The sequence below is a fragment of the Delphinapterus leucas genome, chromosome 12 (assembly GCF_059928025.1).
Source record: "Delphinapterus leucas isolate spDelLeu-1000000601 "Yukka" chromosome 12, BTC_Dleu_Yukka2, whole genome shotgun sequence".
Lineage (NCBI taxonomy): Eukaryota > Metazoa > Chordata > Mammalia > Artiodactyla > Monodontidae > Delphinapterus > Delphinapterus leucas.
Genome location: NC_143140.1, coordinates 89,702,998 through 89,730,730, shown reverse-complemented (window position 1 = coordinate 89,730,730; position 27,733 = coordinate 89,702,998). Strand labels below are relative to the sequence as shown.

The 27,733-nt window shown below is 41.8% G+C and overlaps 1 protein-coding gene across 1 annotated transcript in view; it reads left to right on the top strand.

The window, feature by feature from the left end:
- PRKN (parkin RBR E3 ubiquitin protein ligase) overlaps window positions 1–27,733 on the top strand; it is a 1,255,012-nt gene that overhangs the window by 1,044,315 nt on the left and 182,964 nt on the right. The window contains exon 8 of the mRNA XM_022562266.2: window positions 15,085–15,146. Coding sequence (XP_022417974.2) covers window positions 15,085–15,146 — 62 coding nt within the window. The remainder of the gene's footprint in view (window positions 1–15,084; window positions 15,147–27,733) is intronic.

Below are 27,733 nucleotides of genomic sequence, written 5' to 3'. Positions count from 1 at the left end.
GCTTTGTCCGTAGTAAATGTTACAGAAATGTTAGCTTTTATTTTTAACAATTATTATAATAAACTTTCAAGACAGATTTGAAGCATCCCCTCCCCTTTTCTATGATCCTGTTTCAATCTCTCCTTTCAGTCTCTCCAGTGGTGCTTACCATTTGTGTGCATTATTTTACCCTCTTAGTATATTTGTATGAATCCATATTGTTTAATAGGTTTTCTAAACTTCATATAAGTGAATCATACTGTGAGTGAACTATTGCAACATTTTTTCTTAACTGATGTTTTTGATATTTATATACTTGACACACTTTACCCTAGTTAATTTTTATTAGCCCACTTCCTAAAAGTCTTTGCTTCGATGCCATTTTCTCAACAAGAAATATTCTGAGCATCTTACTTGAAATTATCCAACCCCGCTCTTATCCCCTTTACACGATTCTTTTTTTCTCTTTCTGATAGAGTGCTCATCACTTCTGAAAATAGTTCATAATTGATCTCCACCTTAGAATACAAGTTCCAAGGAGGGATTTTTGTCTATTTTCATTTTTCTAATGTGGCCCATGCTGTAACAGAGCCTTGCAGGGAGTGTGTGCACAATGGTTTTGAATGACTAATGTTGAATGATTTTGTCTCTTGCCTTATTGATGGTCATTTCAGATGTTTCCCTTCGTTGTTGCTGTTATTACAAAACCGTGCAGTAAATATTCTTGTAACTACCTCCTTGTGTAACTGTGTAAGTTTCTCTCTGGTAGACACGTACAAGTGACATTGCTGCATAAAACATGAATATCTTCAAGATTCTTTTTAACTGGTTTAGGATGTCTTGGACTCATAAGAGTTGGCTATTGAAAATAATCCTCTATAGACATCAGTAAAATCCTATCAGCAGAGAGGAATTATTAAGATAAACTTGGTTTTATTTATTGAAGTCATAATGCTTTTAAATTTGATTATATAACATCCTACTGCTGACTTTGAACGCAGTTGCTCAGTCAAGATGTCTTAGTGAATTTTCCATGCATTCTGTTAACACCTGGCTCACAGACTAATTCAGAAATGGCTACTTCAGCAAAGTGCCTGGAGACGCTAATCAACCAGGCTTAACTGGAGTGGAAAGGAGCCCATCACACCCATTCACCGATCCAGCCTGCAGGTGTACCCTGCCCTCCCCCCCGTTTCAGCTTGTGATTAAAGGTAGTTGTCCAGTGTTCTGCTGCATCATCTTTGATCACATTGAATTATCATCGGTTTGTGATGCTATTTCATCATTAGCCAGTTTCCTTTTCAAAGTTGTACCTAAGGGAAAAATAGAAGGTAACTGTAATTGTCAAGCCTACATTAGGGATTCTAAGCTATAGCCAAGAGAGAGAAATTAATCCTCAAAGCATTTCACACCAAACAGCAGCAGTCTGCAAATTGCAGATTATTTGTGACATGCGGCCAGTGCCGGTGGCACATCAGAGAGCTGAAATCCATTTCAATTTTTATCCCAAGCCCACGTGCACACGGTTTTCCATTGAACCAAAAGGATATCACAATTGCTCCCGTGATTATTTGCAAGGAAATTAAAAAGAAAAATAGTGATTGAAGACTCATGTAGTTTTTAACACTTTTCAATGGAATATATTTTCCAAATGAGTTTCCCCTACTTCACAGCATGGTTATTGAGGAAATTCAGCAAAAGCTTTCTAAAAAAGTTGTAGTCAGTTAATTCCCCAAAGGTTTTTGGTTTTCTGTGTTTTCCTAGCTATCGGTGACTTTGTGGAAATTATCCACAACTTTGTAATGCATTTTCCCTGGGAGATTCATAATTAGATTGTAAAATAATCTTTATGGTATGAGAACAGAATGAAAGTAGATGTTGATTACAGATACTAATTGAAAGGAAAATCCCAGTTTCAAAATTATCCTTTAAAAAATTAAGATTCAAGTCTGTCTTTATATGCCTTGTTATATAAATTTCCTTATTAATTTTTAATACCAAACAGCAACTTATTTACAGTAAGATCAGATGTTTAGAAAGCAGGTGCACGCAGTGAATGAGGAGTTTCATAGCTGGGAAAAAAACAATTGAAGAGCACAAACCTGTGAGTATATCATTAGGATAAATCCAGAATGAGATGAAGTTCTAATTTCAATGACAACAAAACAGCCTTTTAAAGTTGGGTCAAGGACAAGAAAAAAATAGGGAAATGACAGCGAAGATGGTAGCACAATGTTAAGAGGTTGAAAAAGCTACCCCATTGCTGTTTTTCCTATTTTCTTGAGCATAGAGAATGTTTCCCATGATGGAAAAGACAGAAAGAACAACTGAAGGAGGAACTTGTGCTTAAGAAAATTGAGAACAGAACAAAGAACACACAAACATTTTGTGTCCTTAGATCTCCAAACACTTCTATATATAATCTCAGAGTCAGTGTCAGGAGTCTTTGAAATATCATAAAGAAAAAACAGAGTTCAGTGTTCTGGAGATGGATTTTTTTAACTTTTCAAAATGAGGAAAGATTGAATCTCAAAAATTGAGAAGCAATGAGTTTGATGTCAGTTTCAGCCATCAACTACCAAAAAAAAGTGTGAGCACTTATAAGCATTATGAGCTAGCTCAGAGTCACCAAGGCTGAAATGTGGAAGAAGTCATATGAACCCATTGTGAAACTTCCTGACCTTGAAGTGAGAGCTGGACCCTGGGTTGCAGAGGTTGAGCTGGCAACTGGACACAGATGGAAGGCACACATAGGGGTTCTGTTGAAGCCGTCAAGCAACTGTGGAGGAGAGAATTAGAACAACGAACTGAAGATGACAGAAAGACAAAGGGACAAAAAAGAAATGGAGAAGGAAAGGAATGGGTAAAAGAATAGTAAAGTGAATTTCACAACTTAAGGGAGAATTGTTTTTAAAATGGTGGGTTGACGTAATGTCAGATACTACAGAGAGATGGAAGGGAGCAGGGACTGGGCGAGGGCCATTGGCAGTTAAGTCCTGAACTAAGCAAAGGAGTCCTGCCCTAGGGCCCTCTCTGTTCCCCCATCCCTTTCGCTAGGAGCCCACAGGTCCTGAGCCCTGCCTGGGTTCAGAATTCCCTGCATAAACAGCCCTGAGACCCTTAACTGGCTCTGTCTTCCTGAAAGCAATGGCCAACAGGTAACTCGTGGTGGGGGGTGGGTTGTGGAGCTTGAACCTATGGGCTCCACCATATAGGTATGTGAGGGGCTCTTCAAGAATATAGGAACCCGGGAGTAGAAGGATGCGACTTGGCTGTGCCGGTATAGCCAGATTCAGGAGCAGACCTCCAAGGGGTCTGAGAGTTCCAGGTCATCACCTTCCACATCCTCATACAGCTGTATTTGTCAAAGTAAAAGGGTGAAACATATTTTATTCATTTATTTTTGCGGTACGCGGGCCTCTCACTGTTGTGGCCTCTCCCGTTGCGGAGCACAGGCTCTGGACGCGCAGGCTCAGCGGCCATGGCTCACGGGCCCAGCCGCTCCGCAGCATGTGGGATCTTCCCGGACCGGGGCACGAACCCATGTCCCCTGCATCGGCAGGCGGACTCTCAACCACTGAGCCACCAGGAAAGCCCCGAAACATATTTTTTAACAGTTTTTTAGTTTGATTTATAACTTTTAAATATTCAGACAAATAATATTCAGACAAAGTTGTTACACTTTCCCTGGACCAACAAGTTAGAGGTCTGTTCTAGGGGTAGGCCTGGCTCTTGGGTCTCAAAATCAGAGTGGGCATTCGAATGCTTTATCAGTAGGGTGGAAGGAAACCCACCAGTAAGCTGTCAGAAGTAAAAGGTGGAAGTGAATGTTGCAAGTGTGAGAACTCTCATCTAAAAAGCCTGACTTTGCAAACAAAGAGAATATGCCTCTCAAAGCCTTTTTGGAACAAAGCACCATAAGGTCACAGGTTTGGTCTGTCCGACCTCAGGTTCCCCAGCATCTGGTCAAATGTCTGACACTAAATACATGAATGAGTGTGGCAGCAACAAATAAACAGGAGTCTTCCCGCATACTACATTTGAACATGAATATTGCCAACTACAAGGTCAAATCAAAGAATAAAGGGAGGGGAAATGAACATCTGGATGCTTCCTATAAACTTTCACATATATTACAGATCACTTCAGCCAAATGGGTATTTTTCCCAGGAAAGAGAAGGTTAATAAGGGTTTAAAAGGATTGGATATGATCTCTATCACAGATCTAGAGCTAGTATCTAGAAAGATCCTTCTAACAACAAGAATGTTTCATTATTAGAATGGAATTCTTTCACTGATCCTCTGATCCCTGTCACTGGAAATCTTGAGACAGAGTCTATAATGTAGCTGGCAGAGGTGTTACTGAAGGGAATTCTGTACCAAGAGGGAGGTTGTTTTAGAGAGAGTAATCACTAATAGCTCTTTAAAAACTAAGATATTTTTGTTCTTTAATACATGACTATGTATTACGTAAATCTGTCTTTGATCATTGCAGAAATTAAATGCCAGCAAGTCCATAAAATCTGAGAACTAGATCTGATTGTCGTTGGTATAAACAGAATAATCAGAGTGCCTCTGGGAGTTGTGTGGCTGTCTTAAGGGAAATATTTTGACATTTCCACAATGGTCTGAGTAATTGCCTATCATGGTGGCCCCAATCTGAACCAACTCAGCAGGCCTGGCCTCTATCTCCCATTGATAACAGAGCCCAACTCTTGCTGAAAATTAGCTTTATGTTGACAAGGCCAGTAGGAAATGAAACATTTAAAGAACTCTTTCTTGTTTCAATAGTGGTATACTAATATTTTGTGTTTAAAAATTCAACCTTGTGCCCTGGGGCAATAGACTTTCACTCAGAGGTCCTGAAAGTGTGCCATACAGGCTTGTGTAGTCACCTATTTTCCAGTGCTCTTGCTCAGGAAAACCAGAAGGCAATGCCTTTCCCTCTTAATTAATTTATTCACTCAGCAAGTATTTATTGAGTATTACCCTTGTGCTGGACCCTGTGCTCGTTCCCAGGTCCTAGATAAAGCAGTGAGCAAGTCTCCGTCCTCGTGGAGCCTGTCTGTATTCAGGGTAGGAAAAGCAGATATTAACAAATAATTACACACATAGTTAATGGAACTGTGCCATGTGTTATACATATGGGCCCTCAAACTGCTTTTTTTTATATTTATTTTATTTATTTATTTTGGCTGTGCTGGGTCTCAGTTGCAGCATGTGAGATCTTTAGTTGCGGCATGTGGACTTCTTAGTTGCAGCATGCAGACTCTTAGTTGTGGCATGCATGCGGGATCTACTTCCCCAGCCAGGGATCAAACCCAGGCCCCCTGCATTGAGAGTGCGGAGTCTTACCCACTGGACCACCAGGGAAGTCCCACAAACTGCTTTTTAAATCAATTTAATAAGTTGTCATTGATGCAAGCTTTATATGTGCACCAACACATTTAAGTTGAATGTATTACCTTTTTTCAAGAGTATGATGATATACAATAAGACTGTACTGACTGGCTCTGCCACCAAAGAAAGCCCGTGTTTGTTACCAAGTCCAAGCTGTACTGCTCACTGCACAACAGGCCAATAAATCAAGAGACAAAGTGTTAGGGCAAGGAATAGCAACTTAATTTGGAAAGCCAGCGAGTGGAGAAGATGATGGACTTGTGTCCCAAAGAACCATCTTACTCAAGTTAGAATTCAGGCTTCTTTTATACCTAAAGGGGAGAGGGTGTGGCTTGTTGTTGCAAACTTCTTCCGGCCAGAATTCTTTGTTCTTGCAAGCTGTCCATGTAGGTTTGGTCACAATACTCCTATAAACCTCCAACAAGACAAGTGTTATCCTCTGTTCTGCAACTTTTTATCTCTATGTGAATAGAAAAGTGTTATACCTTTAAAGGTCAGAGCCTTGAGAATGAGCTATCCTGTATATTTCAGGCTGTAGGCAACATGGCAACATTCTTTAACAAAAGGTGCAGGGCCAGCATGACTAAGCACAGGAAACAGAGCACAAAGGTTAGAGCTAAAGAAATGGATTCAATATGGAGTCAGGTTTGTTCTCTGTTACGTGTTCATTGTCCCTTCCTGTTTATTTTTTTTATAGTCACTCCATGATGAACACTTAAACCTTTGAAATTCTGTTTTGCTTTTGTTTTTTGTTGTGTTTAGATTGTTGATGTCTCTACAGTAGTATATTTTCTCCCCCAAACACAAGAAATGTACTCAGGTTAATCAGACTAATCTTATTAGTTTGAGGGTGAAAATAATGTAGTATGTAAAATTCCAAACTTGTGGCATTTTTATATACAGATCTAACATCCACTTCTGTTAAACCACCCTCACAGGCAGAAAGTAGTTTGCAGTGCATAGTCTGGGATTTAGAGGTAAAATTTCAAGGTAGAACTCTCTGTTACTCAGCTCTGTCATTTACTTTACTTACAACCTGGGTATCAAAAGGCAAGTAACCTTGAATATTACAGAAGAGCTACAAGTAGAAAACAGAGCCCCTCCCTCCCTTGGCCACAATGAAAAACAGATCAGCTCTGGTTAAACGGCTCTGGTTAAACAGATCAGCTCTTCTGTTTAACTGATCTGTCGTCAGTTCTCTTCTTTGACATCTTTGTGGAATATTTGTTCTTAAACCACAGCTTGTTTGCCATAATCATCCATCTGTTGATTGTATACTCAAGTAATGCCCTCACTATGTGTCATGGCTGACTCAGAAGGCTAAGCAGAAGCTAGATTAAACAGTTGTAACTGTCCTTTTTGTCGGAAATTTGAGTTAGGTTCCCTTTTGCACGTTTGGATAAGTGGAGGTGCTCGGGGATCTGCGGCTTAAGTTATGTGCATTATTGCCTCTATTAATTCACCTTATAAGTCTAGATATGTAAAGAGAGCAACTTGAAATGACCAGTGAGATTAAAAAATTTTTCCAGCTAGTTCAAAGGTAAAAATATGTCATAAAGCTTTATGATATCACATGAAGATATCAAATTGCTTATTTATTATTTTAGATTATTATAGTGAATAAATGAATTAATAATTAATAAAAAGGCCACAGATTTAAAGCCTTAAATGTATACTAGCCATGCGCATACCTACTGGATCATCTCTTATCTTCAGCACATTGTCGTAATAAACCTCAATTACTTAATCGGATATTGAACTCCTTTAGCAAAATTAGCCTCTAAATATTGAGGGTTTGGTTAAAAAGGTATTTTTGAAACAGCAGCAGAACAACTTTGTCAAGTACGGTCTCACAAGTACTCCTGTATTCCAGAGACGCTCAGAATAACAGCTACCATTCATTAAGAGCCTACTATGTACAAGGAACTGTACTAGGTAATATATATACAAACATAGAGATACACACACACACCATTCACAACCCCGTAAGTTGTATACTCTTACTCTCCTTTTTACAGGTAGAAAATGAAGGCTTTAGAGCTGACACAATATCTTTGATCCAAGATAATAGAGCTACTTAGTAGTATAGGTAAACAGTCCCTTCATTTCCTTCTCCTCTTCTTGCTTCACCACTGTTTCTCACTTCCTCCTGGGCCAGGTACCTGGGGCGTGGGCCGGGCTGGGGCCGACAACACCTCCACCCTCACATGTAGGGTAAAGAGAGTGTGTAATCCACTCACTGAGGGAGAGAGGAGAGCCAAGGATAACCAGGAAAATGCACACATCTAGGGTGGATGCTAATCACCCTTCTCTAGGCATGTGGGGAAGGACTCTGTGTCCTGAGGTGCGTGTCTGTGCCTCACATATTCTCGATTTTATACACAGTCTTCATTCACAGAGATGTTACCATTTAGTGCATTCTTTCAATCCAGCTAGATTTGTGAAGTCTTCTCAGGCAACATTATACTTCTTTTCCTTTTCGTATCACACCGGAAACAGTGCTGGACACAACACTGATGCTTAACTTATTTCTTCAGCAAATTTATTTTCAAGGAAAGACTTCGATAACAAATTAAAATGCCTAGGGTACTACATGTTATACAGCTCATTGTTTCTTACTCTAAAACCATTGTTTAATGGGCTTTCCAAGTAAATTAGAGCTTCATATTTGCCCTCCAAGAGAAGCCATGGTTTCTACGTTCTAATCTGCACAAGACTAGGAAGAAGTGGCCGTCTCCCCATCATCGGCTTCAAAACCCGCCATCTGAGGGTCTCAGGCTCTTACTTGGGAAATCACCTGCTAACGTCAACGATCATTGAATTTCTTCTTACAGCAGAAATGACCTAGTGTCTAACTTTATTTATTACTAGCTAGCATATAGCTAGCTAGTTGTTGCAGAACTAGAGCATCAACCCAGGCCATGATGACGATACATTGTTTTAAAAGGCATGAAGCCCCCAGTTTTGATAGTTGATATAAATATATATCAAATATATATATCAAATATTTATTCGAACATGTTACACATGTAATAGGAACTGAGGTAAATAGGCCTTTAATGTGAGGGTATGTGTCAGTCTGACAGGGAGTTGGGTTGTGTTTAATGTTTGCTGTAGTTGAAGACGCCAGTGATGCCAGATTCATCTAGTTTTCTTGATTTTTGTCTCCGCTCCTGACTTCGGGCTTCCCTAAGCACTCCTCCTCAGACAGAATCTGTGTCTTGAAGCTCTTTCGGCTGCCACCCACTGTCATTTTACTGGAGGTCTATTGGTATGTGGTAAGGTTAATTGGTGGGGGGCGGGGGCAATAGTGATCTTCTGATTAATTCTCAGTCTTCTAGTGGGTCTGTTTCTTGGGTCTGTGACCCTCAAGAGTATTTCTCCAGTGGTACAGGGATTTGTCCTTTTTTTCCCCTGCCTCCTACTCCCTCCCCCACAGGTAGCATTCTCAGTCTATGTCCTTGAAGCCCGGATTCCTGTGGACTGTTCTTCCCCCATTTGGTGAGACAGGCTGGGGTTAGAGGAGTGCCCTTCTCCCATAGCTCCAGGGTAGGTGTTGGCAAAGTCCTTCCCCAGGAGGGCAGACCTTTGCTATGGAGAAGGCTCTGGACACTTTTCACAATGCTTACTCTTCCCCTCCCTCTTCCAGTGCCACAAGGGGATCCTCACCTTTTGAGGACCTGGTGGATTTCTTAGAGATAAAGATCGGGAAAATCTGTAAGACCTCGGCCCCTAGAGTTTCTCATTCTCACACTAGTCCACACCCCATTTATAGCAATTCATCAAAATTACTGTCTAAATGTTTCTACCAGTTTATTGTTCCAGCAACTTCTGCTCCACATAAGCAGATCAAGTTGTGACTCACTGGACTTGCCTGTCTCTCCAGATATCAGGGAGGTGCTTTTCCCTGTGACATCAGTTCTGTGATTGGGCCAAGAAAAGTTATTGATTTTCAGTTTGCCCAGATTTTTCTTATTATAAGGATGGGAGTAAAAACTTCCAAGCCCTTTACATGTTAGAACTGAAAAGAAGAAGTCTTGACCTTTATTTCTTAAGACAATAAATCATGTAGCAGTTATTTCAACTAGCTGCCTCCCTTTTAAATAATTAAAAATTTTAAAAGAAGTAGCAACAGTCAATAGATATGGAGATGCCATTAATATCATCAGCAATAAATTCACTTTCTCATTTTTTGGGTCATTTCATCCTGCTTTCCATACGTTCAAAACTGCTGCTTGCGGTAACGGTGGTGATTATTCTTAATAAAGGAATTGGCATTTAGAGTAACCAATTCATTCAAGAGCATATAGCTAGCTAGTTGTTGCAGAACTAGAGCATCAACCCAGGCCATGATGACGATACCTTGTTTTAAAAGGCACGAAGCCCCAATTTTGATATTTCCCTGCTGTAATACATACCTCCAACTGCTCTATTTTCGAGTGGTGACAATGGCCGCAGGCTATTCTTTTGAGAAAATTGGATGAAAGGAGAAGGAAAGAGAGAGGATGGTAACTCTCTGCTCAAGGCTGGATTTTTGCTGAATTTCTAAAGGGGAAGATTTGAATACATATGTAGTTTGAAGTGAACAAGCTGCAGAGCAGCAGAGTTTGAGGAGAGTGAGTGAATGCTGAGTTAGACCATAACGAGCTGAGAGGGGACAGGTTAGGACAGATGACTAATGACTCTTGTTTTGAAGAGGAGGAACCATTTCCCCTTTTATCCTGGAGGAGTAGAGATGGAGGATACAGAGGGGTTGTAACTGGGAAGGGATATGAAGTTAGGGGTGGTACACTTGATAGTGGCCCCAGGGTGGGGGGTGGGCGTGCGGGGTTCTCTGGAAGGCTCTGAAGGTCTGAAGTAGAGAACGGGTACAAGATGTTCACTGGGGTATGCACCTGGGAAAGGAGAAGGGGGCAGGATTGGGCTGAATAAGAAGTTGAACTGCCATGCAGGCCCAACAAAGCCTCAGCCCACCAGCAGAAACTTGGGAGCAAATGTTGCCCAACAGCAGCTCATGTTGGGATAAAACAGATGGGCAGGTCCACCTCCCCCTCACCCAGTCAGCAGATTCAGGGATCCTGGGGAAGATGTGACCTCGGGCGAGGCGGCTCTCTGCAGCTGAGGAAGACCAGACTGCAGGCCAAGGCATCTCTTGCTGTCCTCCTGCAGCTCGGCCACAAGCCTTCCTTGCAGGGGGTCTGGGTCCCGCATCTCCATGTTCACCACAACTGCTTTATATTTTTAGACTTGTGTCAAGTGAGGTCCTATTTTGAGAATGAAGTGTTAAAGGTTAATTGAGAAGAATGGTGATGATTTGGAAGAGTCCCCAAGGGAGAGGGGAGAGGGTGCTGGCCAAAGACAAGTGATAGAAGCAAGTTGCTTGACAGTGAGTGGACCCCGAGTCTGCAGTAGCACCATTCTCAACAAGGATGCAGCTTCAGGCAGATGGTCTGAATTTCTTTTAGAAGATATTCTAGTCCCATTTTACTATACTAGCTGTGACTGGCAGAACTGGAACAGAGGAAGGAAAAACAGGTGGTGATGTTTACCCAGAGCTGGATATTGGCAAAGAAGGTACAGTAGAGGTACAAAGGAATCATGGATTCTAAGCATCACTGACATTTTCACATGTGGGGTTCAGGCTGGGGAGAGAGGTTTGAGGTCAGACAGAGTCTGCTTAACCAATAAGCAAAGTACACACAGGGCTGGAGGTCAGAGCTGGGCCCTCTGGGGAGAGGAAAGAGGAGGGGTGGAGGAGGAGCCCCTCCCAGGAGCCACAGTCACCGAGCTGGGTGGGCAGTGACCACGCGGTGGATGACTCACCCATGGAACAACTGCTGTTGAACAGCTCATCCAGCCAGACCGTGTTCTAGGCATGGCTGATAGAGCAGTGACAAAACAGCAGTGGTCCTGCACTTGTCGCCTTTGCATTTCAGCAGCAGGAGAGAGAAAACAAAGTGAATGTTACATTGGAACTGTAGGTTAGAAGATGATGAGAGCTATGGAGAAAATACAACAGTGATGGGGATTTGGGGGGATATAGGTAGGCTACCGTTTCACCCAGGATGGTCCTGCGAGCCCTCACTGAGAAGGTGACATTTGAGCAGGGACTTGAAGGAGGCAGGGAGTGCTGCATGCAAATATCAGGGTCGAGAGCTTTCCAGACAGAGGGAGCAGCAAGTGCAAAGTCCTGGAGACAGAAGCCTCCCTGGGGTGGTCAGAGCCAAGAGCAGGTCAGCGGGGCTCAAGTGCAATGAGCAAGGGAGAGAGAAGGCTCAGGGGCTACACAGTGAGCCAGGCAGTGGAGGACCTTACATAGGCCAATGAGGGCCTTGGAGTTGACTCTTGGTGAGATGGAAAACCCATGGCGGATGGCATGATATCCAATGTACATATTTTAACAGGAGCCTCTTAACTGTTACCTTTTTTATAAATTTATTTATTTATTTATATTTATTTTTGGCTGTGTTGGGTCTTCATTTCTGTGTGAGGGCTTCCTCCAGTTGTGGCGAGCGGGGGCCACTCTTCATCGCGGTGCGCAGGCCTCTCACTGTCGCGGCCTCTCCCATTGCAGAGCACAGGCTCCAGACGCACAGGCTCAGTAGTTGTGGCTCACGGGCTTAGTTGCTCTGCGGCATGTGGGATCTTCCCAGACCAGGGCTCGAACCCGTGTCCCCTGCATTCGTAGGGGATTCTTAACCACTGCGCCACCAGGGAAGCCCCTTAACTGTTATCTTGAGAAGAGACTGAATGACGGGGCAGCTGATGGCTGCACACTGTCGAGGACATGATGTGGGCCAAGTAGACAGCAGTGGCCTCAAAAGATGATCCATTGTCGTGTGTGTGGACCCTGTGTGAAGAATTTGGAAGAATTCAAAGTACACCATTGACCCCTGTCCTCACGCGGTCTTCATCTGCCCTCCTTCCCACCTCCAGGAACTTTTCCCTCTCTCCCTGCGCTACTGCATTCCACGTTCATGTCTTGCATTTCTAGTTTTATTTTTAAAACCCGTTTCACACTAGCTTTGTATCTGTCCATTTCCCATGCTGATGTTCCTGTGATGAGCACGGTTACGGATACCCCTCCCTGGTCTTAAATAGCTTGACCCCTTACAACTCTTCCCTTCTAACTCTATGCCATCTCTATCCTCGTTTTTTATAGTTTATTGCATCCACCAGGTGTTTCAGGTAATTAGTTAGTCTTCTGTTAAAGATGTTTATATTTGAGCTATCATTGACATCAATCCTCTTAGTTATATCTTAGGAGAATGTTAAAATACAAATTCTGAAAATAGGCTAATTTTAAATTCTGTTTTTTATTTTACCTAGCATTAAAATAAGTCAAATCAGTTTTTCTCAAGTGGGAAGAATGCTAAGGACCACTTGTAAAGGAAAAAAATTATCCTCTAAAACTAAGTTTGAATGAAACTATTTTTTAATGATATTTCTTAAATATGTCTAGATATAAATTTAGAAAGAAACTTTTTATGCTTATACAACTAGAAGACCCAAATGAAAATGTATAAATTAAATATAAATGAAAGCACAAAACCAAAAGTATTCAAGTTAACTCTGTGAATTTAATATAGCAGATGTTGTCATCTTACTGAAACTAAGTCAGTGCTTGGGGTACAAACAGGGCCCTGAGTGGTCTGATCTTAGCCTGCCTATGACCCTGAGCTTGGGGAACCTCAGTTCTGCCGCCTCTCCTCCTGTGCAACTCCTCCCCTCATATACTTGGCACCAAACCACGGGACCCTCGCTTGTTGGGAATTTGACCCTGGAATTCTCGCTGCCTCTGTTCCTTTCCTTATTAGTTGCATAAAACTAAAATATGCCTCCTTGCTCCCAAGGAGATCTAAAACTCAAGAACTGACAGGACTCTGAATTTCCACAGCAGTTTTTGGTTGAATGTCAGCCAATCAAATTATCCAGAATATACCTTTACTAATTGTTTAGATCAGAACAGCAACTCTGAAATGAACAACTGCCCAAAAAGAACCACAGTCTGCAAGTCTTCGTGGCCTCCAGTGGGAGAAAAACAGTGTCTCTTGCAAAGGTCGGGATCTGGCTTTCCTTCTTTGTAGTATTGGACATGCGTGTGGCAATTAATTTACTAGATTTTCCACCAAAATATTCACCTTGGGATTTCCGTTTATTTTCTTGGACTCTTGTCAGGTGGTGACATCACCTGTTTACATTTTGTTCATATTTGTAAAATATTTTTTGTATTACCTTAGTGAACATTTACGGACCACTTTCTCAGGGTATGAAATGCAATAATGTCGAAGACGAATATATTTGAATATAGTAACAAAGACTAAATCTCCGTTCCGGCGTTTCATATGACCACAGAGTTTCAGAGTTGGAACTAACTCAAGTCAAATTCATCTCTAAAATATTCTGCATAAGTAGTCATTTACCCTCTGTCTGGAAGCCTCCAGTTACTGGCTTATAAGGCAATGTATTCCATTTTTAAATTAGAAATTTATTCATATTGAACCCAAGTATCCCTGCTGTAATTTTACCTGTTCATTTTAATTCTACCTTCTAGAATAATGCACACATCTAATCCTTCTTGCAAAGGATAGCTCCTTCACCCTGCGGAGACAGTCGCCTCCCTCCACGGCCCACCCTCCCCCAGGCAAACGTCCTCGGTACTTTCCACGTTCTTACATCACAATATGGAGAAATGCCTCAGCCTCAGCGGTTGCTTTGGCACATTTTCATACAACCCATTTTCCTTAATAGAAGTGTCAACAGATTCTGTCATTCATAGATTTGATCCCAAAGAAACAGGTTTTTATATCAATTCTGTTTCCAGAGTTTATATTATAAATGACTGCAAATTAATACTGTGGAATAATTCTATTTGAAAGGCAGGGATGGAACACATTTTAAGTGATAACTAGTATGCCCTGGCATAGATAGATATATAGATAAATAGACAGATGTATATACTTATGTATACATATGTATATGTATATGTATGAGTATGATTTATTTATTTACTTATTTCTTTTTACAACTGAAAAAAGAAAATGTGAAAGCTTGCATAGGCTCTCACTGTCTGGGTAGAACTAGCAGACGATGGGCACAAGGCTGCCCTGGCCCTCTTCCCAGGTCTTTTCCGTAAGAGACACTTTCCAAACGGAAATGCAGCATCTTTAGGGTCTTGACAAATCCTCCTGGAAGAACCAGGCAAGATTCTGAACTATAGCCGAATCCCATGAAGACGGGGCATCCAGATGCCCCATCTTCATCCTTCACTCTCGATGTGCAGAAGCCCAGCCGGGAGGCTGAGGAAACAGGATGTGATAAATAAGTGAAATGAACCTACATGTGCCAACTCCCCATCTCTGGCCCCATGAAATCCTGGCTGTATATTAGGGATAAGTGACATGCTGGGCAGAAATGACACAGTGTCCTAAGGCCCCACAAAGGCCAGGTCACAATCAGGAGGGGAGAAAAGGCCTGGCCAGGGTCACGTGTGGCTCCTTCCTAAAGAATCACAGTGAGGGGCAGGCTGCAGGCAGAGTGCCCTCGGGCGTTTGCTGTCTGGAGGTTGGTTAGACTGTTTTGCAGGTGAGCATTTGTGTGCTCCCCCAAAGCGGCACTGGTCGCTGGTAGTCATAACTGCAGTAAGAGCATAGCACTGCACAGAATGGGGATAACACGTTGGTGATTAACTCTTCTTCCCAACAGCTGGCTGCCCCAACTCCTTGATCAAAGAGCTCCATCACTTCAGGATTCTTGGAGAAGAGCAGGTGAGTCAGCCTCTCAAAAGCTATGCCAGAGTGTTGTGGAAGATAGACGGTAATGAGGCCGTTTAGGCTCTCTCCGGGGAGGCAAGGGGTGTCTCCTGACCCTCAGCGCCTGAAACGGGAAAGGGAGCCGTGCAGGAGCTATGTGTGGGAACACTCTTTCCCTCTTCTATCCATCAGGCCTGACAGGTTATTAATTGGCACATCTGCTACCTGCCAGAGCATTACATCTCGGGACACGGCAGTAAGCAGGTACAACGTAGTGGCAGATAAGCAAATAAGTGCCGAGATGAATTATGCCTAAGAGATCGAGCATCACAGACAGCCCTGATTTGATGTCTGTAGGTGGATGTACAAACTCTTCTCACCAGAATTTTATATTTTGTGTGTTACCTGTATTGCACTTCAGCCGCTTTGTCTATGGATGTGAACATGTGACTTATATACAAAAGCTGGCCCATTTAAAGTTGATTATTTAAATGTTGCGTTGTGCTCAGTGAAACATGTCAGGTTCTAAGTAGATGTGTTAATAGTTCAGAGTGCTAAATATTACCTAGGTGTATATGTATAAACACACACACACACACACACACACACACTTGACCACTTAAAAATAGACCTCCTAATCCTCTATGGAATTACAGGCTCCATATTATTATTTTGTTAAATCTGATGTCAAGCTGTCCTTGAAATACTCATGCCATATAGTTTACAGCGTGCTAGTTGACCTATTATATACTCTCGTATTGATTTTTACTCGCAAAGGTGGTCTTTGCCCACTCTGACCAGAGAACATGCAAATGGAGACGTGGCCGCTCAGTTTTGTCAACAGATTTTTGGTTTGTGTGTTTTCGTTTGGTATGTGTATGTCGCAAAGTTGGACTGCCCATTTCCAATATGAGATTTCAAAAGGGGGATTAATTAGGGGAGGATGAAAGGCTGGAATCATTTCCAACTCCTTGAATTAGCAGGTTACAGTGTGCCTCATCCATGTTTTCATACTGTAAATTTCCAGAATAGAGAGCACGGACGTTTATTCAAATACAAGCAAAATCAAGTATCCTCCATTGCAGGTAAGAGCTGCTAACAGACCCCAAACATACCTATTTATGAAAACACCTGTATCTCACAGCTCTTTTCCTGTGAAAGCCTGAGAGATTTCTTATAGCAAGAATCATTGATTGTTACCCTGAGATTTCTGCTCAGGTAATGGAAGCTTCTCTTCTAACTTGTACCAATATTTGCAAATTGTTTCCATGTTTGTTTTAGAGTCATTGGGTGATGAGTAAGGAAAAATGCCAACTATAATCATCTCCTTAGAGTTGCATAAAATTCAAGCCACTTTGCATTTTCTTAGACATTTAATCAAGCCATAATCAAAATCCATATTACTCTGATCAGTTGTGCTACATGGCCACTTGGTGCATCACAGCAGTATTGATTTTTATTTCCTGAAAAACCACATTTCCTTCCTTCCTTCTTTCTTTTCATTCGATGAATACTTAACTGTGCACCTACTCATGTGCTGTATGCCATTCTTGTTTACAGGGCAGAGGAGTGAAAAAGAAAGCCCTCTCAGGCTCCCATTCTAGTTGAGGAAGGCTATTATGTTACGTGCACACAAACATGTTCAGTATATAATATGCTAGATGGTTATCACTGCCATGGAGAAAAGTAAAACCAAAAAGAAGGATAATGAGTGCTGGCGGTTGGGGGAGCTGAGATTTTATACAGGGTGGTCAGGAAAGGTCTCACTGAGGCAGGTGCTAGGTGCATGAGGACCTCAAAGGTGCGAAGGGAAGCACCATGGTGACATCTGGGAAGAGGTTCCCAGGTAGAGAGTAAGGTGAGTACAGAAGCTTTGAAGCAACCATATGTAATGCTTATCTTATGTAAAAAGTATTATAAAATATAAGTTGTGGTTGGAATAAAGTGGGAAGAAATCCAGGAGCATGTGAAGTGGGAGCCAAAGGAACAAAGCGTGTCCTGATCAAGCAGGATGCAGATGGGAAGTGAGCCCTGGAATTTGAAACTTGGAGGCCATTGTGACCTTGACCAGTGGACTGGTGAGGGTGAAAGTCTGCCTAGATTGGGTTCAATGGAGAGGGGAGAAGAATGGGAGAGAGAAAATCTAGATACCTTTTTTTTTTTTTTTTTATGAATTTAGCTAAACGTAAACAAAGAAATGAGGTAGCTGCGGGTAGGGAATGTGGCATCAAGAAATTTTTCATTTTTATAGAAAAAAAATGCCATGTTTATGTGCTGATGGGAATGATTCTGCAGAGGAACAGGGAGATCGATGATGCAGAGGAGAGGGGAGAATTTCAGGAGCAATGTCCTTGATTCGACAACTAGCAGAGTTAAGGTTTGGCCGAAGACGAGAGTGGAGACAGCTCAACCTCGTAGCAGTGGGAAAAGCAGAATATGTAGGAAGATTTTTGCTGCTGTTTCTCTTTTCTTGGTGATATAGGAAGCAAAGTCATCAGTTGAGAGGGGAGATGGGGGAAGAGTTTTATAGAGATAGGAAAGGATGATGAAAGTGTCATTTAGGAGGCTAGGGAGTGAATAAGTGTAAGAAACGAATGAATTTGGAGCGAGATCAATCAGCCTGACTGTTTTTCTGTCACACTGAACTGTGTAGGCACAGATGCAGCAAAGGCAGAGGGTCAAGTTTAACCAGCCACATGAGTAAAACAAAAACAAGAGAGAGGCAAAGGAGCTCTTTGCTGCGCAGACCTAAGGGAGTGAGTGTAATGACTGAGCCTGAGATTTCAGCTGGGTAAGCAGAGAAGAGGGATGAGGGGAGAAAGGGATGGGGAAGAGGTGGGAGGACCCACCGGCTACAGGTCCCAGTGGGTTCAAGGAGTCTTTGGAGTTTGGGTTTTAGAAGGGTTTAGCTGGAAAAGTAGGTGTTGGCTGAAGAATGGAATACTTGACATTGAGATTGTGGAGATGGTGCAGTGACTGGAAGTGACAGGGTCAGGGGAGGGCCAGGAATGTTGCTGGCTGAGTTAAGGTAGCCGACGAGATGACTGCAGAAGTTGAGGGCATGGACTTAAAAAGCCAGGGTGTTGGAAGTATGGCCCATGTGGACACTGAGATCCTCCAGAACTGTCACCAGAGCGGACTTGGAGAGAGTTCTGGTGAGTCAAAAACTGAGGCTTCTAGAAACAGGACAGGGAAGAGAGAGAGAGACTGAGGGAGGTGGGCATCAGTAGCTGACTGCAAAGGAGAAATAGAGCACAAAGAGCAGTTTGAAAATCCCAGCTGGAGAGTTTTAGAAGGAGAAAGGAAAACTGTTCTACTTGGGGTGTTGCAGGTCAATGCTCGGTGGTGCAGAGGGTGCAGTGGAGAAAACATTTGAGGGGCTGCAGGGGAACCAGTGTCCTGAGGTGTGAATCAAGGTCAGTGAGGGAAGAATGTGAGAAAAACACTGAGAGTGTAAGTTACGGGGCACTTGCTGCTGACTGACTCCGAGTCCCCAAGCTCAGAGGCAGGCGTTGGGGCAGCTGAAGGACAGGGTGGGGAAAAGGGATGGACAGAGCTGTGTGTAGGACAGAGGGTCAGACCGGAGGGGTGACAAGGGAGCCAAGGATCTCTTGGTGATGGATACAAACAGGTCACATCAGCTAGGGATATTTCCGTGCTGATGAAACATGACAAAACGTAGTGGCCTCAGGGCAGATGGTGGCACGAAGTCCGGAGAGGGAGCAGAAAGTTCCAGCCCCACCGCTCCTGCCAGTGGGGGTGGGCAGCCCTTAGCCGGAGCTGCTGAAACTCTCAGGCTGTCTCTGGATGCTTGAGGCAACTTAGATTACTTGAAACAAAATGTTTTATTGTGTGTTACAAGTTCCCTCGGACAAATCATTGTAGTCTCTAACTTGGCTTTTCGGTTTGCCAAAAAGGAAGAGTGATGCTAGGTCATCTCTTAGAACCTCTGTAAATAAATAAGATTGCAAAGTAAGTTGCAAATATTAAGTATACACTAAAATGCTTCTGATTTAAATACTGTTCATACTCTATCAATAGGCTGAACTAGTGGCAGCAAAAGTAGACACTAGAATCGGTGTAACAGGGAACTGTGTCCAATACCCTGTGATAAACTATAATGGGAAAGAAAAATAATAAAGTAAATCAGTGTAACATTCACTTAACAGTGAGCTGATAAAACCTGTACAGATACTGGTTACTTACTCAATTCATTACTGGATGGTAGAGATGCTGACCAGTATCTAATTTCTTTGTCTGTGATTCCTTTCTGTTTTCATTGACCTTGAATAGGCACTTGCTTTTTGAGATCTGGATTAAAAATAAATCGTTATAAATGCTATAAATCATTACCTTCCTAAAATAAAAATGCAGTTAAAACTCCTTGGAATGTAACATATTACATTTACTTTAGCTCTGGGCCCTGTTGCTGATTTGTGTTTACGATTCACGTTCATAAAGCACCTTTCATCCCCCTCACCCACACCCACCAAGGCCAAACTACTTGGCAAAAATATTATCACACTGCGGGTAAGTAAAGCTACTCTAAATTTCTCGGTGATCCCTAAAGAAAACAGGTATGATATCTGTTAAGTCCCCAGGATTTGGAGAGTCTTCAGAAAAACTGCATTTCAGACGTACTTCCACTTTTACCAGCTTCCTCCTCTTTGGGTTTAATCACCAGAATTTTAAGGAAATAACCTTCATTTATTCAACAAACATTTCTGAATACCTTTTGTACTGTTATTGTGCTAGGGTTGGGTAAAACGTTAAACAAGGAAGTCACAGGTACAAATCATGATAAATGCTAAGATGTAACCTATTTTGGATAAGGAGTCAGGACCTCTGAAACATGAAAGTTGACAGGACACCCACCATGGAGTGAGCTACGGTCACGGGGCTTAGGGGAGAAGAGCCTTCCAAGCAGAGTAAAGCACATGTTCCGTAGCCCCAGAGGAGGTGAAGAGCTTGCTTGGTTCAAGCCACTAAATAAAATTAATGTGTCTGGAAAACAATGAGCAAGAGAGACCGTGATGAACGATAAAAACCACCTACACCACGTGGGCCATGGTCAAGAGTTCGGATTTCATTCTAAATTCAATGCGGAATCCTTAAGAGTTGAAGCAGGGGGCTGGCATTATCCAAATTACATTCTAAGAATGTCAGTCTTGTTGCAATATGGACACGGTCTGGATGAAAATGATTGGCAGAGGAAACAGAAAGAAGTGACTATTCAGAGGTAGAATTAAAGGTCGTGGTGATTGATTAGCTATGAGTCAGGGAAATGAAGGAATCCTACAGCTCTATTAACTGAGATGGGTTTGATTGTAGGAAGGTGAAGACGAAAGCTTGGAATCAGGGTTCAATTCTGAATATCTTTGATATGACTGAAGCATTGAGAAGGAGACAAGTAGGGATTTGGATGTGTGAGCTGGAGCTCAGAGGAGAGGGAGGTCGGGGTCAGAGATAGATAAATTTGGAGTTGCTGGCAGGTAGGTGGTATTTTAAATCCATGGCGTTTGCGAAAAGTAGGTAAGAGAGGAGAGACCATGGATGAACCCTAAGGAGCGCCAGCATTTGGAAACTTAGTAAAAGAGTGGCAGCCAGCAAAGGAGACCAAGAAGGAGCCTCAAGTTAAAGGAGTAGAAAATCCAGCGATGTGTCATGATGGAGCCAAGAAAGGAGGTGTTTCCCAGAGGAAGAAGTGGCTGTTTACGTGAATGCTAATGAAAAGCTGAATAAGATGAGGTCGGCCAATTGTCCTTTGCATACGGCAACATGGAAGTCATGGGTGGCCGTAATGAGCAGTTTTGGTGGAGAGTTGGAGGCAAGAGGCAGATTTTTATGGGATGAAGAGTCAGCAGAAGCAGAGTCAATTTCTTCTAGAAGTTTTGTTATGAAAAGGAAAAAGGAAATGCAGCAGTAGCAGGAGGGTGCTTTACAGACTGAGGAGGCTAGAACTTGTTTTGTGTTCATTGAAATGATCCAGTAGAGATGGATTATTTGATGATTCAAGAAATAGATGAGCTAGCTAAAGAAGGCAAGTACTTTAGAAGGTGAGAAGGGTTTGTTTTGGATCCACAGCACAGAGGGAGTAATTGACCCTTAACAGGGATAAAGCCACTTTCTTTGTTGTAAGAAGACAGAAAGGAACAGGTGAGTGTGGGTGCAGGTATGTTGGCAGGTGTAGTGATGTGGAGTGGAAAGTTGGCGTCTAATGGCTCCATTAAGGCAGACATATTTTTCACTGCTGCATCTTCTCCATATAGATTTCTTGACACGTAGAAAATGCTTAGTCTGTTGGTGGGAATGTAAATTGATACAGCCAGTATGGAGAACAGCATGGAGGTTCCTTAAAAAGCTAAAAATAGAACTACCGTATGACCCAGCAGTCCCACTACTGGGCATATACCCTGATAAAACCATAATTCAAAAAGACACATGCACCCCATTGGTCATTGCAGCACTATTTACAATAGCCAGGTCATGGAAGCAACCTAAATGCCCATCAACAGATGAATGGATAAAGAAGATGTGGTACATGTATGTAATGGAATATTACTCAGCCATAAAAAGGAATGAAATTGGGTCATTTGTAGAGACATGGATGGACCTAGAGACTGTCATACAGAGTGAAGTAAGTCAGAAAGAGAAAAACAAATATCATATATTAACACATATATGTGGAATCTAGAAAAATGGTACAGATGAACTGGTTTGCAAAGCAGAAATAGAGACACAGATGTAGAGAACAAACGTATGGACACTAGGGGGGAAGCGGGGTGGGGGTGGGATGAACTGGGAGATTGGGATTGACATGTATACACTAATATGTATAAAATAGATGACTAATAAGAACCTGCTGTATAAAAAAAATAATAAAATAAAAATTTTTTTAAAAGATGCTTAGTAAATATTTGCCCAATAAATGAATACCTCATTCGTGACTTCTGTCTTCTTAGTGAAGTATGAAGTAAGATGTCCAGAGAGGAAAGTGGTGGGATATGAGCAGTATGGGAATAAAGAAGAGAAAACATGCTACTAGAGAAACATAATACAATCATGAAGAAGTTGTAAATGCTCATTTGAAGTCTGTGATGAGTAATTTAAGAGAAAGCAAGCAGTGGCCAGGGAGAAGGTATTAGGTCAGTTCATGAGAATTCTCAGTGAAGTTGAAGAATTTAAGCCATGTCCGTACTTCAGTAAGAGCACCAGGAAAGGACAGGAGATGATGGTTGGAAAGAGACATATTTGGAGTTTGGATTTCAGAGGTGGTACAGTTTCTCATGATGACAAGGCCCAGGAATGAATTGTAACAGTAGAAGAATTGTTTTGAAAAGGTCCCTAGAGATGAGAAGGTAAAGGAACTTAAAGAAGAGGTTGATGGAGGGACAGTTCAATCCCTAGGCTGATGAGAAGAATAGGGGCAGAGATGAAAATCATGAACTAGGAGCTAAAGTCCCGAGAATGAGGGGCTTATCCACCTATGTCCATTGCAGGTGGTGGCAGTGGGGAGAGGACGGGGTACATAGCCAGATGGCATAAGTTTCAGAGGAGCAGTGGGGTGGGGTTTTGCGGAGAGAGGGGAGCAAGGGTTTAGGAACATCAGTGAGGGGCCAGGAGACAACCAGCTCCAACTCTGGCCTTCAGGTGTGTACACCTGAAACAAAAAGCAGCCTTCACTTTAGAGGGTTGCAAGGAGATGGACCAGTTTCAGTTAAATCGGGTAGGAAAGAGAAACCTTTGACTAGCCTGATTATACGGGAGAGCTTGTTCATTGTGGAGCAGGAATTCCAGGGGACAAAGAGAAAGGGCTTAGGGGAGAAGGGAGGCTCCTATTGGAGAATATCGAGACCTTCATGGGAATGAGAATAGTAGGGGATGCCTAAGTCTCAGAAGTCAATAATGATGTGAGGCATGATGGAATGAATTCTGATGACCTTTGAGGGAAGTAGGTACACAACCAGGCCACCTGGCTGTTGTCACCTCACCTGGCTGTTGCCGTCTCACCTGTCCCTTATCATCTCAAGTGTGTCTCTTGGGCATTAAGGCAACTTACTTGGCCTTCACTTCAGAACGTTTCTTTGGTGTCATAGGCTTGCTGACACCAAGGAAAGATAGTTATAAATGTAAATCCATGTAATATAATCGAGAAGATCATTTTTTTAATTATTTGGGTCATCAGAGTTCAAATCAATTCATTAAATGTGCAGTGGAAATAACCCATTTCATTGCCTCAAATTGAAGCCTTACACAAAACTTCCAGACGATGATATGTCACTCTTCCCTTTCCATTGGCCTCATAATCACCTTGAAACCAGTATAGTTGCCTCCAGACTGGAGGATGACCAGAAGGGAGAGATGTGAGCATCCCGTGTTAGAGAAGCAAAGGCCGGGAAGAGACAGGGAGGAGGGGGGTGCAGGTGGCAAAACCACACCCTCTCAGGGAAGTTCCATTTCTCTGAGGGTGAGTCTCTTGGATTTGGAGACTTAACAGCACTGCTCACAACCACTTCTCAGGGACTATAGTAAAGGGTAAAATAATTTGTGCCCACAGACAGCCTTGCCCTCTGCCGAGGGCCCCGTCAGGAGGTGTGCTTAGCAGACCCGTTTGCAAAGCTCCCAGAAGTCTCTGAAGTCACGCCCTCAGTAGAAACTCCTTCAAGGAAAACGGTTTGCAAGTATCTGCTTTCACAGCCTCACCCTTCCTGTGGGGCACTGCATGGCCCACAGCATGGAGAAGGGACAAACAAGTCAATCGGTTTTGACCTCCTTTCCGGAAGATTCCACGGCTACTAGAAGTTGAGATATTTTTTGGCATCATGTCGTCTGAAACATCTGAAAAAGAAAAACCTTGTAAATTGCAATCCAGGATACAGTCTGTTGCTCTAATTATATTTCAGGTGTTGTTTGATCTGTTTTCTCCTGGCATTTAATTTCAGCCATCCTAATGATGTTGTTTTCTAGGCGATGAAAAAGGTCCAGCCCTTTCTCTAGCCAGTTTACTTCATCAGTCAATGACAGATGTCCAGGGATGAAAAGTACATTATTAGCAACAAAACTGAGAATACAAACCGCAATGTGACAGGCACCTCCACAGGGGCTGTCACCAACTCCCCGGGGCCAACTGCTTGCACATGAAGAAAACTAAGATTACTGAGAATTTAAGGAGCGTTTTTTAAAATTCTAATACATATAGAAAATAGGGTATTCTCTACTTAGCACTGGGAAATGGATTAATCATAAATTCATGTTCCTCTAAAAAGTTATTTTAGACTTTGTTTAGCCAAAGAAGAAGTGCTGTAATAAACCATTTTTCATTAGTTTCTAAATGATAATGAAGGAATAGTGAGCTGAATTTTTGTTAATAAAAGGGAAAAAAAGAAAGTGGAGGCAGCTTGGTATCGGGGAAAGGGTGGTCTTTTAGAGCCACAGCACTGAGTCCCTGCCCGTGTGAACCACAGTGAAGGACTGAATGTCTTTGTGACTCAGTGACCTCACCTGTCACTTCTAGGATAGACGGAGAGTGAAATGCATAGGTAAAGTGTGGGCACAGTCCTTGGCACAGAGTGGTAATTCGGTGAATGGTGTCTCTGATGGGGATTTCTCTCCTCCAGGGGGAGAGCAGGAGACAGGTCCTGGGAGGGAATCCCTGGGTGCTTGTGGCTAAGACCTCACAGAAGCCAGAATTTAGTGGGGGAAAAGCAAGAACAGCCTGTGTAGGGGTTGCTTTTGTAGCTGTACCTGAGTGCCCCCAAAAGGATACTCTGGAAAATTCCATGGCAGAACACAAACAGCCCCCTTCCCTGCTCAGAGGATTTGAAAGGCTGCCATGGATTGCTGACAAGCTCCACCTCATTTTGACAGAACATTTGCCTGTTTTCCCAGATTTTAGTTTTACCTGAGTATCCCTGTGCTTCACATTTGTTGCAGTTTTAAAATTTAGCTTCCTTCTTGCTGTCTTTTCTTAGGAAAGCATGCGAATTAAACATCACGATGAGCCGTTTGTGCCCTCCTACATAGGACAGGCCTTTTGAGTGGTTTTCCAGCAGTGTGGGGTATTTGGGCCCAGTTCCTCCCCAGCCTGACCCCGCGGGTCACCACTTGCACTTAGCATAGAGACAGTGGCCAGCAAGGAAGGGGAAGCTAACTGGCCTCCATGGGACCTGGGACCTGCGACCCTGGCTTCATTATAGAACATTATTCTACCCAACCCAACTCCTCCAACTAGCAACAGACCACCAAAGTGCAACCTCTATTTGCTTATGCTCTCCCCTGACTCATTTTTAGATTCTTAAAATATGAGTTTATTGAATCTTCTGTGAATTTTATACTTTGAAATGAATATTTCCTGTTCTTAAGAGAATCCATGAGCATACACATAAAAACTGAATAATTTATTCCCCAAATAAATAAAATATAAACCATACCAATGAGTTGAGATTTTACCTAGATAAGTCATCTAACAATGTATTTTCACTATAATCTGACAAAATGTAGGAGGAACTTCTTATTTTTTTCTTAGGTGCAGAACAGTATGCATTGTTAATATTAACATTTATTTTTAAAAATGTTTGCAAATACCCTGTCATCTCTAAATTCTCTTAGTTATCTGTCTGTGGAGTATCCACTTTATGGAAGTATATCTAGAAATTTGCAAACTAGTTTTATTAACAGCTTAAACAGCGTAAGTTGGCAAGTAAGTATTAATATACCTATCTACACGTACACAAGCACACACATAGACACTCACTGTGATTCCAAAGACAAACAATGCCTAAGTGATTTTTAGAGAATTTGCTGCTTTTGAGCTCATCTGAGAATGGACTCCATACAGACCTAGTTCACGTTATAAATTAATCACATTCCTCCAAGTTACTTCTATTTATAAATGCTATTCAAGATAAGTAAAAAAGCCCTAGGAAATAACAGAAGTACTATCAAAGGACCAGTCGTCGTTCCTTTCCACCATTTGCAGTCCATTTATCACTTTACCACTATTGTGTGTATTTTACACTCAGATGAGTACAGACATTCTGCTGTACTTCATGCTAACTTGTCACAACTCTCCAATAAGCATATAGTGTGTTCCTTCCAGTGCACTCTCAACTTTGTGCCAGTAAGTGGTTGAAAGGAATCTATGAAACTGTGGGTCTTCTCTTAAAGAAAACTACATAAGGATCCCTGCTAATAACATATCATGTAATTACATGTCTAAATTGTTTCCTTAGGGTATTAAACTTTCTGTGAATACTAGAACATTATTGGTCTAGGTCAAATGTTTTTCTTATACATTTCACAATGTTAAAAAAAAAGAAATGCATTCAGTAATTGTAGGTTTTGATTCAGATGTTGTGTGTACTTTTTAATCAGAAATTACCAGACATGTAAGCTAAAATATTTGTCTTCCTTTAGAAAAGGAATCGTAATATAGGTTGAATATAATAAAGTTATTTCTTATAAATTCCTTAGTTAATGAATGGAAAGAGGAACATAGTTTACACGTTCTGTCAGAATTTGAGACTGTAACACATGTAGTCAGCAAGAATTTCTATAGAGTTTAGTGCACTTTGTCCAAAGGTTAATAGGTTAACTTCTTCCTAGAAAAAATATTATCGTAGTAATAAAATTGCTTAACTAAATTAAATAGATAGGTGATCTGTCATCAAATCAGTAAATAGCTAATGACTTAACATCAATTTATTTAAACTAGAAAATAATTTATGTAGGTAAAAATCATCCTATACCACTCTGTTATTAATTCCCATTGTCATTGATTATTTTATTAGAATTCTTTAAGAATGGAGTTAAATTTTATTAATTCATTCTACAACTATTGTGTACCAACTATGGACAAGATAGTGTGCTGAATTCAGGAATACAAATACATGAAGGAAAGCGGGGAGTGCAGAGGGTCTACAGGAAGGCCTGAGGGGCTGGAGCATGTAGGTCCCATGACTCACAAAACCAGTAACCAGTCAAAGACCTCTGTCAGAACAAAGCCCCTCACTGAGTGAAGGGAAAGAGAGCATCCAGTTGAAAATGGGGTAACAGAGTTGGGAGATCACAGAAATTGAGCCCTCATATTTTTTAACACTGCCCAAAAAACCAAACAGGAAACTGTAGAGCCATTAAGAGCTATTCTGAATCCTTCTTCCTCCTAAAATTTCAGAACTAATTTCATGTAAAGGTGAGCGACAGAAAGGAACAAAGTAAAATCCCAACAGAAAAGAAACAAGGTCAAATGCCACACAAAGTTTTTAAGAGGAGATGCAGAGTGAAGAGCAGAATATTGTCCTGAGAGACAGTGAGAGTGTATCAGCCGGTCATGCCCACCAGTTGGGTGAAAACTAAAATAACTATTCCAAAGGGAACTAAGTTATTAAGAAATTTCACAAGTACAAATAAATAACAACGGACATAGTCTTAAAAGAAATAGACAGTGAAAAGAAAGAAAATTCTAAAAAATGAAAATAAAGTAAGATAAACTAACTTTACCCAACTTCTAACTCAGTCAAGAGAAGTTGACCGATTTAGAAATTAGGTAAAGAAAATCCAATATATGTACACTAGAAAGCCCACAAGAAAAACATCAAAGCAAG